The 13,282-nt window shown below is 44.5% G+C and overlaps 1 protein-coding gene and 1 long non-coding RNA gene across 3 annotated transcripts in view; both read left to right on the top strand.

Annotated features, from left to right (window-relative positions):
- LOC307218075 overlaps positions 1 to 13,282 on the top strand; it is a 343,388-nt gene that overhangs the window by 229,493 nt on the left and 100,613 nt on the right. The window lies entirely within an intron of this gene.
- Positions 6,909 to 13,282, top strand: part of RIMS4 (regulating synaptic membrane exocytosis 4) — a 100,490-nt gene continuing 94,116 nt past the window's right edge. Inside the window, exon 1 of one of the 2 annotated variants that reach the window (XM_079979942.1) lies at positions 6,909 to 7,870. In XM_079979942.1, coding sequence (XP_079836068.1) covers positions 7,774 to 7,870 — 97 coding nt within the window. In that variant the 5' untranslated portion in view covers positions 6,909 to 7,773. The remainder of the gene's footprint in view (positions 7,871 to 13,282) is intronic. The other variant, XM_079979943.1, reaches the window with a different exon arrangement.

Here is a 13,282-nt window from a genome sequence, read left to right as displayed (position 1 = left end):
TCATGTGTGGGTGAACGTGTACAAAGGGAAAAATTGGATCTGTGTGGCCTGCATGCACCTCAACACTCTGGCGTATACACAAGAAGAACGTTGAAACTACTTTTTGTCGTCATAAATTTCCAGAGCGGCTTAACAGTCAACCCCTCTTTCCAGGGAACTCTGGAAACTGGAAGCTCTGTGAGGGGAATAAGGGTCACTCTTTTAACGCTCTTAACAAAACTACACTTCCATTTCCAGACTGTCAGATAATGAATTCAGCCAATCAGAGTGCACTGATTGGGATTTCTTTCCCCTGGAAACTGAATGCCACAAGTAACTGAGTAACAATCAAAGTTGGTACCTGCTGTGCCATCTGACAGGAAGCTGCTGAACTGCCATCTCTGTTTTGCTTCAAAGATTGTCAATCTGGAGAGAATACGGCAAAAGCGGTGGCATTAGCTGAATATGGAGGATAGGGATATGAGACGTAAGTGTCTGTGTGGCAGAGACATGAAGGAGAAGAAAAACTCACCACATGCCAACAATTTAACTAGATTTGGAGTCAAAGCAGGCAATGCAGTTTCTTTAACCTGGGTTTGGATTCCTACAGAAATGCAGTGCATTGCAGGACTAAAATGCCACAGAGATGACCCCAAAGAAGCTGGAAAGGGTGTTGGCATCTGTTCCGAGGTCTTAACTGTAGTGTCCTGCATGCATTCAGATTTTCCTTCCATAACAACAAGAGTTAGAAACTTACTTTTTAAAAGCAAGTGTCACAAATCCTAGATACTCTGAATTTTGAAAAGCAGAATCTGTGCCCAGTTGTGCAATTACAGGGATGTCTATTCCAAAGGTAGGCTTTATTTCTGTGCATTTTTATTCATTTATGTTAACGACTGAATTTACCAGGGGGCGGGGGGGGGGGAGAGAAGGGAGCTCAAATGCTAAGCAGATACCACAGAGGAAGTCACCTACCGGGCCTCTGAAGAGAGGGAGTTTTGGGGAGAAAGACTGCAAGGGTTCAGGAGTCTGCAGAAGTTATTAAAGAGAGAGAGACATTTAACTGCATTAGCAAGGCATCTGAATCTCCAGCTAAAGACTTATCGCCACAATCAACTGCTCAAAAATCTAGAGAAGTGTGGAGGTGTGGTATCACCAAATTTAATCACGCGGCCAGAAACTTTAGGCAGCTCAAAGCCCATGTACCTACTAGCAACAGGCATTAAGCTTTCAAGAGCCGATTGCATGAATCTCAATAGCTTGAATCTGCTCCTGGACACTGTGGTAATAGAGAGAAGTCTCTGTACTTTAAGGCATTTGGACCACTTCCATCTAACAATATTGACAGGTGATGCAGTGAAAGCAGCAAGAGGTCTATGACTCAAGATCTGCTTCCATGTTCTCAGAAGCAATAGAGATCTTTATTTCTCAACAGCAAGATTTATAGCACAGTTTATTCCCAGGGCTTCAGGTAATAATGTTACTTCACTTATTCTCAGTTTTCTCACTCCTATCAAGCTCATGAGGTAGAGCATTATTACTGCCATTTACAAACAGAACACTGACTGAGGGGAATGCTTTGTCAAAAGCCACCGAACAGCCAACGGAACACAACTTATTTCTTTAATGGTACAAACCAATTTCTATCCAAAAATGTTTAGGGGTACTCTCATTTTGACCCAAGAAAATTACCATTTTATAGTTTAAATCAGGAAAAATAAATACAGTAAATGGACAAAAGTACAAAGATTCACAAAATGTTTAGGGGTATGCATACCCCTGTGTCCCTCAGAAAAAAAGCACCGCCCAAACCTATGGTTTAAGGTAGGGGTGAGCTAAAGGTTTGAATGAATTCCAAATCTAGAATTGAATTGGGTCAGATTTAAGGTTTCACAGAATAATAGAGTCATAGAACTGAAGAGTTGGAAGGCGCCTCAAGGATCATCTAGTCCAACCCCCCGCAATGCAGGAATCTTTCACCCAGGGTGGGACTCGAACCCACAACTCTGGGATTTAGAGTCTCATTCTCTACCGATTGAGCTATTTGTTTATTTTTTATTTGTCCAAGCCTAAGTAGAACCTCTCCAAAATACCCTGAGCCAATCTCATATTTGGACAACCAGCCATAATGACAGCAGGAAATTGACATGTGGGTTATCCCTCCCACCTGTCAAAGTTGACCCATGTGGACGGACTCTCTGCCTGCCTGGGCTGCTGGGCCAAAAAGGTTCCTCCTCTCTTATGTATACTGATGATACTGTAATTGTATGGTAATTTGCATCCTGCCCTTTCTCCAAGGAACTCAAGTTGGTATACACAGAGGCTATCCATTTTATAGGGCTCACTGTCAAGTCTGAACATCTTGGGGCATACAGAGTATTTTACAATTGCAAACACATCTTCTTCATACACACACACACACACACACACACACACACACACAAAGTGGTACCTCGGGATACATACGCTTCAGGTTACATACGCTTCAGGTTACAGACTCCGCTAACCCAAAAATATTACCCTGGGTTAAGAACTTTGCCTCAGGATGAGAACAGAAATCGTGAAGCGGCAGTGCAGCTGGAGGCCCCATTAGCTAAAGTGGTGCTTCAGGTTAAGAACAGTTTCAGGTTAAGAACAGACCTTGGGAACGCATTAAATTCTGAACCCAAGGTGTGTGTGTGTGTGTGTGTGTGTGTGTGTATTGTACCACTTGATTGTAAAAAGCAAAAAAACCCTCAATGTAGTTTAAAAAAACAGAAAACAAGATAATCATCACTAAGAAAAATCAACAACAATAATTTAAGACATTCAAAAAGGTAAAATGACAATAGAATAATCCTAGTTCCTCCTTTTGATAGCAACTGGAAATGATTGGGGCAAAGGATTGGGGGCCTCTTCTTTTTGTGACACACCAAGGAAACCTGCCTGCTGCTGGGAAAACCAACTGAAGGCTAAGGCTCCATCTTATTTTCTATCTGAGGTTTGAGTCACACAGAATCGCTAGGCAGAGATCCCTCCACGCAAATGGAAGCATATGATGCAATTGTGCCTACACTGCTTTTGAGTTTCCTGGGTGAGCAATGCTCATCTTCTGAGGACAGCTGGTGCTTTTGATTGGCAGCCAGGTTTTCTGGGTGAACTTTGAGGGAGGGTAAAGAGAGAGAGAGAGAGAGAGAGAGAGAGAGAGAGAGAGAGAGAGAGAGAAGAGTGGGAAACCGACCTTCAGCAAAGGTTTGGAAACAAAGCTTGCTTATTTATATGTGACACCATAAACCCTGACCAGTGACTGCTCACTCTCAGATGCCGAGAGTCCACTGGACTGTGCTAGGAGAAGGCTTGCATTCTTAGAGAAGGGCTTCAGCAGCTGTTGACTAAATGACGCCTCTCTTTTTCTAGGAAGCCTGCTTCGTTCCCACATTAAAGGAAGGAGTTGACACAACAAAATATGAGAGCAAGGAGATGAATCAAATCTGTTTGTCTCCTTTCTCCCAGCTAACTGTTGGAATGCTTTTGATGGTGCAAAATGTGCCTATATGTGTTGTGCATCAGACTGTTCACCTCCCATAGGGTAAATTTAAATGCTTGGAAACAAACATAGGATAATCTCACCTGCATGATGATCTGTTCTGAGTTTATTCCGAGTCTTGATTTGTAAAGGCTGTGCAGAAGTAGTGGCTTTCAAGTGTTGAGTAACAAATATATGTAATGCTCCTTTCTGGCAAATGTTGTACAAACGATCCATTTAATATGGCTGTGTCTGGAAATCATACAGCGATGGAAGCATGGGAGAAAGAATGGAAATATAAGGCACCCACTTTGCAGAAAACATGTATCGCAAGTTTTTTAAAAAAATATATTTTGCCCTTCTTCCCTCCAAGCAGGAAGAATTCTGAGCCATTTTGCCTTGGCGGGGAGGGAAACTGGTGGTTGGAGCAGTCTGCCTGCTTTTGTGCCTTTGAACCATGGATTGATATAAACTACAGAAATCAACAGGAACAGCTTTTCATAGCATGGATGTAAGCATAGGAGCAAGACATGGATAAAAAGATGTATAAAAACAGACAGATAGTACCAGATATTCACAATATCACTATTTGCTCAGCTGATTCTCAGCTCTCTTTGCAAACACCAAGCAAAATTGGTGTGCTATTTTTTTTTAAAAAAAAAATAATGACATATACACCGCTTAGAAATTCTGAATATTGAGCAGTGTATACTAAATGATATGTCCGCTACTGAAAGACAAGAGACCTAGCCACTGCTATCCTTGCTTGGGTGAGCTTTCATTCTGGATCGCTACAACGGTGTCTTTGTGGGGATGTCCTAGTGCCAAGTGATGCTGTTTGATTATGGTGGGCTCAAGCCAGGATTTTCCTATTAGCTGTTTTGAAACATTACGATAGTTTCCAGCTCCTTCCAAACTCAACTCAAGGTGCTGCTTTGACATTCAAAAGACCTCAATGCCCTGGATTCTGATTATCTCAGGGCAAATCCCCTCCCATTTAGCCCTCTCAACATTTAACATCCATTCAATGAGGTCATTTCAGACTCTCCTGCACATGGCGGTGAAGCTGTTCTTTTCAAGAAGCAGGACCTTGTCCGTTGTGGCCCCAGAACCTTAGAATGGCCTCCCACCAGATGCTCATTGGGCTTCCTCCCTGTTATTTTACAAAGACCTTCATTTTCAGTGCACCTTCAGTAATATTATTAATTCTTCTAGTTGGTGTTTTTTATATATATATATATATATATATATATATATATATATAATATTATATATATATATAATATTTTATATATTCAGGTTTCTAGCTTGCTCAGGCTACTTGTCCTCCTATGGTGAAGTGTTTCTGTTGTCGTATATTCTTATGGCTTATGTATTAAAGGTCACAGTCCATCACACTTTCACTGCGCACTCATATGTAGGCACTTAAATAATATATTCATATATTTACAACATTTTATTGTCTTTTTCTGGGTGTTTGGTTGCAATATGCTGTTCAACATATTGGGAGCCTTTCAGCCCCAAAGCGGTATATAAATAAGCCAACATGCCCACTCCTTTTCTACGTGCTTTTATATAATCTTTTTTTAAAAAAATGGATTTTAAATGAGTTTAGTTGAGAATGTGATCTCTTGATTTTTTTGGGCACTGCTTTGAGAAGCTGCTGCTGATTTTGGAAAAGCGGTATAAAAAACAATTAAACAAACAGAGAGACCTCTGCCCAAAGTTCAAAGGCTGCAGTCCTATATGTATTTAACTGGGTGTAAATGCCATTGAACTCAATGCCACTTACTTCTGACTAAACATGCACAGAATTGTGTTGGAAGGCATCCTTTTGGCTCCTGTGCACACCGCAATCCCACCAGACACATGGTATTAAAATACTTTATTTTTCAGTTACAAAAAAACCATATCACAATTCTCATATAACCTCAACCCCCCAATAAACATTTCATTTATATACAAGTTACAAGAAGAAAGGAGATTTCAAGTAAACATCAGGAATAACTTTCTGAAAGTAAGAGCTGTTCAACAGTGGAACCGTCTCCCTCAGGAGCGGTATATTCTCCTTCCTTGGAGGTTTTTAAGCAGATGTTGGACGGCCATCTGTCATGTATGATCAAGTTGCAATTCATGCATTGCAGGGGGTTGAACAAGATGACCCTGAGGAGCTCTTCTATGATAATGTAAATCAGGGGTGACCAACTCCCAAGAGACTGCGATCTACTCACAGAGTTAAAAACTGGCAGCGTTCTATCCCCTTATTTGGGCTTCAGGTCTAAGTTGTTGAGGTTTATTTAGGAAGGAACCCCCTGTTTTAGGGGTGCAGGGCAAAGTTGTTGAGCTTCTTTGTGGGGAGCCTGTGATCTACCACAGATGTCCACTGATCTACCGGTAGATCTACCTGTAGGTTGTGCCTCATGTCAATAATACAAACATTAAGTTTGTAAGTACAGATGTTAAATTATCTCTGTATGCCACAACTGCTGCTCGTATTTTGTTAGCTAAAAAGTGGAAAACCGAAGAATTACCAACAATAGAAGAATGGCAGATGAAGATGATGGATTTTTCAGAACTAGCCGACCTAACTGGAAGAGTCCGCGACCAGAAGGAGGAGTATCAGGAAGAGTGGATTAAATTTAATAATTACTTAGTTAAATATGTTAAGTTAAATTAACTGAAAACAGCTTGCAGATACTTAATTGGCTTAGGATTTTATTTATGTTAAATGATGAATTAATATGTTTAATTTCATAATGTGAAGATCTAAGGATGTTTAAGTTAAATTTTATAAGAACTGTGATTTGGAAAACCGTTAAAAGGATATGCAATGAAATTCAACCAAGGGGAAGCGAGGAAGTCACTTAACAATGTTAATAAGTGTAATTTTCAATAAGGCTATGATTTATGTTTGTTTGTCTTATGTGCTTGTTTGTTTATAATATTGTGAAAAGCAATAAATTTTTTTTGTAAGTACAGTCAGACCTCAGATTACAGATGCTTCAGGTTGCATTTTTTCTGGTTATGGACCTGCCGAAACCAGGAAGTACCGGAATGTTTTACTTTCAGGTTTCGGGGGTCATGCATGCGCAGAAGCACTGAATCGCAATCCGTGCGTGTGCAGACGCACCGCTGCTGGTTGCGAACGTGCTTCCTACACGGATCACGTTTGCAACCTGAGCATCCACTGTAGTTTAGATCTGATTGCATCAGTTCGTGTCATCTACCCTCCATCTTAACAAGCTGTCCCAAAGTGAGCCAAGGGTAGCTGGTGGTGAGGGGACAGCACTGAATAAAGATGTGCATGCTCCGTCGCTTTCCGCCTGGCAACGGCCGCCGCCAACCCTTATCCAGCGGCGGGTCCCCTTTCAAGCCCTAGCGACTGCCCCTCTCCGCCCGCCCTCGGGCTCCGATTGGCCGCGCCGCCTTTCCCGGGATGACTTCACGGCCGCAGCCCCGCCCCCGACGCCGGGCTGAATGAAGAGCCATTGAGAGCCGGAGACGGGCAGCCGCGAGGAGCGCAGCCTGGCGGTGGGGGACGCGGCGAGAAGAGCCAGACGCGCCTCCGCGGGAAGAGCCGTGGACGCCCGGGGAGAGCGGGCGGAGCAGCAGGTGGTTCTCTCGCCGGGAGCCGCAGACTTCGCGGCGACGCAAGGGCATCGGGCTCCATCCTGACATCTGCATCGGGGATCACAGCAGCCTCCCTCCTCTCCTCCCTGGGGGCAAAAGAGCGGCTGCAGCATCTCTCCTCGGGAGAAGAGCGGCAGCTGGAAGAAGCAGCTCTCTTGGCAGCATCCTTCCTCACCGCATCCTCCCTTTGGGTACCACCAGCATCCTTTCTCTCTTGGGTACCACCAGCATCCTTTCTCTCTTGGGTACCACCAGCATCCTTCCTCTCTCGGGTACCGCCAGCATCCTTCCTCTCTCGGGTACCGCCTGCATCCTTCCTCTCTCGGGTACCACCAGCATCCTTTCTCCCGGGCGCTCAGTTTCCTGGGTACCACTAGCATCTTCCCTGCGCCTTCCCTCCTCAGCATCACCTTCTCTTTCTCCCTCCCTCCCATCTCCGCCGCCGGTGGGTTCAAGTCCGTTCTTCTGTCACCCCCCCTCACCCACCCCCCGCCTCATATCCCCCACCCCGGTCAGCCGATTTCTCACCTCCCTAAGGCCCCCCCACAGTAGCCAAGACGCCGCGGGCTGTGCTCCGAGTGAAGAATGGGGCGTCGAAGCTGGCCAAGCCGCAGGCTGCGGCCGAAGCCCCCGGCGGCGCCCCGGGCTCGGGGCTTTTCATGGAGCGATCGCAGAGCCGCCTCAGCCTCTCCGCGTCCTTCGAGGCCCTGGCCATTTACTTCCCCTGCATGAACAGCTTCGACGAGGAGGACGCGGGTAAGACTCGGCGCGGGCTGGGAGGGGGGAGAGCAAAAGGGAAGCGGACGGAGGCAGCCGGAGCTGGGGATAAAACCGAGGCATGTCGGCAGCCAAGGGGTTAATAGTTGGAGCGAAGGAGAGGCTTGTGTTGTGGGGGGGGGGGTTGGGGGGATGCTTGGCGTGGGACCCACCTTGAGCTCCTTGAAGGAAAAGCTGGGATGGAACTGTACCAATTAAACAAATGGGCAGGCTGCATAGAGTTAACCCTTGTTCCACATCCCTCAGTCATGTCTGCCATCTCTCTCCCAGGTAAACAGCAGCCAAGAGGAAGGGTGCAAAAATTAGATTCTAGAGGTGCAGAGGAGGGAGAAAAGGAAGCCACCTCCAGTTGTGTGGATTAACTTTTCATCGTGGTACATCTGTAGAAACGTGTGTCTGTGGGAATTATACGCACACATTCATACACACACAATTTGATGGCGCAAGAGCTGCTTCAATATTGGCTGTCCTACCTTCCACATGCCTATGACCTGCTGTGAAAATAGCTTGAATGGAATTGACAGGGTGTGTTTCTATCTATCTATCTATCTATCTATCTATATCTATCTATCTATCTATCTATCTATCTATCATCTATCTATCTATCTATCTATCATCTATCTATCTATCTTTGTATGCTGGTGACGGAGAAGGCTTTTTTTTTTTGGAATTCTTCTGGTGTGAAAGGCATGAGCAAAACTAAAAGAACTTGTGGGGTGGGAGTGGTAGATTCATGTTGCACAGGCCAAGGGCACTTTGGGGGCAGACCACAGGAAAAGTGGAGAGTGGAAATCTAGTGGTGTAATGATTGCATACATAGAAGAGGAATGAAAGGAATGAGATAGTTGGTGGTGAAGATCAATACAGTGGTACCTCGGGTTAAGTACTTAATTCGTTCCGTGGGTCCATTCTTAACCTGAAACTGTTCTTAACCTGAAGCACCACTTTAGCTAATGGGGCCTCCTGCTGCTGCCGTGCTGCTGGAGCACGTACATTTCCGTTCTCATCCTGAAGCAAAGTTCTTAACCCAAGGTATTATTTTTGGGTTAGCGGAGTCTGTAACCTGAAGTGTATGTAACCTGAAGCCTATGTAACCTGAGGTACCACTGTAATATGAATGGGCTGGACTAATGAAGGGGGCAACAGAAGTTGCTGTTGGTGGCCTCAAGGTGGATGGGTAAGAAGCTTGGTGTGTGTGTGTGTGTGTGTGTGTGTTTGGGTTAGTAAAGGTAGGAATGCCAATGCAGATGGTGGGTGCTGTTAGCCTACAGGATACTGGAATGAGAAGGACACGGTGGATCAGATTTGGGAGCACTGCTTGGCTTTCAGCAGGACTGTGTGGTCATGGATGCACTGACTCAACCCCTCCCTGACTCAGTATGAGCTGCGGATGACACCCTACTTAAACCGCCTGACTAGCAGCCTGCCAGCCACTGCCTACCTCACATGCTGTGTGTTTGCAGTGTGAGGCATACCAAGTTACGACCCTGAATTAGTGTGCGGGGTTTAAAGGGTCATCCTTAGGCATAATCAAGTGAGCTCTCTGCTTTTCAATTTGCATTGAAGTCCATGTATTTATAAAAGCATGGTGCAAGTCTTAATCCGTCTATTAAGCTCCTCAGCCTTCTGGGGAACGTGATGAAAGGGGAAACTTTAAATACGACCAAAAAAAAAAAAAGCCCTCTCTGACTGCACATTCTGGTCTCATAAAAACAAAAGACTGCCCTGCTATTCAGATGGCAAGCTTCACTGCTCCCAGAATAAACACTCCCACTCTAATTAATTGATAAATATGCTAATTGAGACAGATGGATTTAATACATTTCAAGAATATGCGGGTTTCTGTCGCCTGTGAAGCTTTCACCCAGGCAAATTTATGAATTTGTTAGAATAGCATTGTGCTGGGAGTAGATGTGTCTAATGAAATTAATCCTGTGACTTATTGACTTTGAAGGGGAGGGTCTTTTTTGCTGGGTACAGGAAACCCTGTCTTATTAATCCAAAGAAAGTTTTAAATTTCAGATCTCCTATATAGGGATGGTCTTCAGGAGCAAGTACTGGCCTCAACTCCTTGTTCAGTGTGCATTTGGTGGCCATTCTCAAAATGGCCCTTATCTTGAATCCCCCAGATTGTGCCGCTAAACCCATTGATCCTCTAGAGAGGGAATTCTCCACCCTGCCATTCTTGAGCCTGAACTGGAGGATGGAGTAAACTTGAGGCAGAAAGAGAAAAAAAACGCCACTCATGTCTTACCTTTTTTGACTGGAGAAGTGGCCTTTTCTTGGGCATCAGGAGGTGCACCACTCACATCATGCGTGACAGCCATGCTTCCCTGTTCAAAGCAGCACCATAGCCATTGTTGACAGTATGAGAGAAGAAAGATCTGTTTTACACGCACAGGACTGCTGCATATTATCACCAGTTTATTATTGTCAGCTCTTGCTATTGGCGCAGCTGCGCTTCAACTATCTGTAGGATCAAGGTTGCCTGATAATAGAGGTATGTGTGCACTGATGCCCCTCCGCTACAATTTTTCACAATGGTTTGGCAATTGCCGTTCCTTGATTTCCTTCCCTTACTCTGCATTTCCTTCCCTTGTGTGCTTCCTGCTCAGGCCCCAGGTTAAAGCCCTAGCATCTCCAAGTAAGGCTGAGACCATCCCCAGTCTGAAACCCTGGAGAGCTGCTGCCACTCAGTGTAAACATTACTGAGCTTGATGGAACAGTGGTCCGGATTGAGAACATACGAAGCAACCTTAAACTATGTTCCTGCTCCTGGGTGCTTTTTGTTCTTCTTCCTTTGGAAATCATGGTTAATATGCAGACAGCTGTGCATATTATATATCACAGCACATTATACTGATGTGCTATAGTAGTAGTAGTAGTAGTAGTAGTAATAATAATAATAATATATTTATACTCTGCCCATCTGGCTGGGTTTCCCCAACCACTCTAGGTGGCTCCCAACAGATTAAAAGCAGAGTAAACTAATAACCTTGTGGGTTCCTCCAGACCTGTTGTTTGTTTGCAGATGTATTCTGCAACCTGACACCGTTGCAATAATAGTGCGCTAGTGATGGATTTATTCTCGGCCGTCCACACAGCTTTCTTCTTCATTAGTTGTTCTGCGATGCTTCCCCAGTGTTATTGTATTAATGTCATCTGGAGGCAGCTACAGCCCAAGAAGTGCAGAACAAACATTTGCAGGATTAAAAAGTTATAGGATTTAAGTTATGGGACATGCACTGATTGGAAACGAAGCAGCATGTCTGCCCCGAAATGTTTCCTGGTGAATATAGTATTGAAAATGGGATTGTGTACAACAACTCCGATGCCATAGGTGAGCAGAAATAATCATGAATTCACAACAAAAAGGACATTCATAGGGACCCTGTATTTGCCTGTATGTGAGAGGGAAAGAAAAAGAGAGAAATATTTGGAATTAATGGAGGCTATTCAACTTCAAGAGGGAAATCTGCCAGAAGCACACAATAAAGCAGCTTGAAGTGTGTATTGGTGCGGGAGGACTGATGCCTATTTGATGGGTAAATAGGAAGGAAAGCACCCATTTCACCTTAATTGAACAGAAATAAAGAAAGGTGTTAAAAAAACATACTCGAGGAGAATAATGTCCTAGATTAGGGACACTGTGGAATATCTAACCAGCCACAATAGACATCACACAAAGGTTAGCATCTGGGCATGGAGTATTAATCAAGGCAGAATGCAGGATACTGCGCAGACTGCATAAGCTCTTTGTGGCACACACAGGTGCAAACCATTGGGGGAAAAACAATTGGTGCAGGTGTGTCCTTGTGCTTTGCTACGTCTGCAAAGAAGCTGAATTCAAACACTCTTGATTGCTAAGAATAATAATTTGTGGCCCCAAAATATGAAAACATCCCATCTGGGACAGCTGATCCAAGACGAGGATCTAACCTTCCAAATACATATTACTGGATGAATTCATTTCCTCAGGATGGATGATATCAGTCTAGACAAAAGTATTTTGGAGTGTGCTTGGAACTGGGCAGTTCAGCTGATGGTTTACGGTTACAGCAAACTAGGGTTTTGTACAAATAAGCAGCTTAAAACAGTGGCGGTTAGTTCGTTTTTGCAATTTAGATTGATGCTGGTTTGTGGAGAATGCACCAAAACACAGTGTTTTGTAAGGAACGACAGGATACATATGGATTGTGGCTGATGCCCTCCCTCTGTGCACTGCTTCCCAGGCCAGCTATGGGAGTACACTAAATGGGAGTGTGTACACAGTCCAAGACCGTTAATGTGGCAGAACTGGTGTAACTTAATGCAGATAATATTCAAGCTAGTCCTGGGTTCAAATCCTTGTTCACCCATGAAGCTAGCTTGGTGATTGCTCCACCATCTTTCAGCCTAGAATCATAGAGTTGGAAGGGACCTCAAGGCTCATCGTCCAGCCCCTTGCAGAGCCTAACCTGCCTCACTGTGAGGTCACATTGATCAAGCTGAATATGTTTGTGAAGGCTCAGTGTCATTTTTTACATTGCATTTCTCTTTGACCTCGCTGCTTTCATTTGCCACCCCCCTTGCACTCCTTGCATACAATGTAGGAAACTTTTGCTCACAAAGGCTTATGCCATAATACCTTTTTTAAGTCTTCAAGGAGCCACAATGCTCAGTATGGCTTTTTATGATTTTGCTTTGTTGAGCAAAAGGAGTTGAAATCGACTAGAAGTTTGCACAGCCCGTTTCAAATTTTGGTATTATATTTGGACTGGAGCGACAGGTGAAGCTTGTCCATTTTGCTCAGGAGCTCAGAAGGGGGATTGTAGGAGGGGGAGATTTTCCTCTGCTCCCTATAGTGTCTCTTCCTGCCCTCGCCCCCAGCATACACACGCAGTGATGAACAGGTAGCTGCCCTACTGCAGAAAGTTACTGCAGTCTATGGTAGGAGGAGGCAGGGCCAAGATGAGCCCGGGGATTGAGACAAGAGGCCTAGCAGGGCTTGCAGGGAGCAGGTTTGGTTTGCAGGCTGCCGGCTGTGACTTAAAATGCAGCTCCAGCACTCTGTTTTTGGGCTCTTCCAGTAAACCTGTTGACTGAGCATGCATCCTGATTTGCTTATACAATGCTTACATGGAGGTTAGACTATGTCCGGACTTTATTGAGCTTTTGTTCCAATTTGTTTGTGGGAAGGTTGTATAATGAGTATCCATCCTGATTTGCTTGTATGCAGGTTAAATGTCTTCCTGTTAGCCGTTCCTTTGTTCTGCCCCTCCGTTTCAATGTCACAAGAAGTCTGTGTTTTGTTTTGAGTGGATTTGTTGAACTGGGGAAGCAGAGATCTTTGATCCATGTGAACTGTACAAACCTAAATTTCTGGTATGCAGTCAAATCCCTCCTGCAAAA

The sequence above is a fragment of the Podarcis cretensis genome (assembly GCF_951804945.1).
Source record: "Podarcis cretensis genome assembly, chromosome: 6".
Lineage (NCBI taxonomy): Eukaryota > Metazoa > Chordata > Lepidosauria > Squamata > Lacertidae > Podarcis > Podarcis cretensis.
Note: the sequence above shows the minus strand (reverse complement) of the source record. Positions and strands in the feature narration are given on the sequence as shown.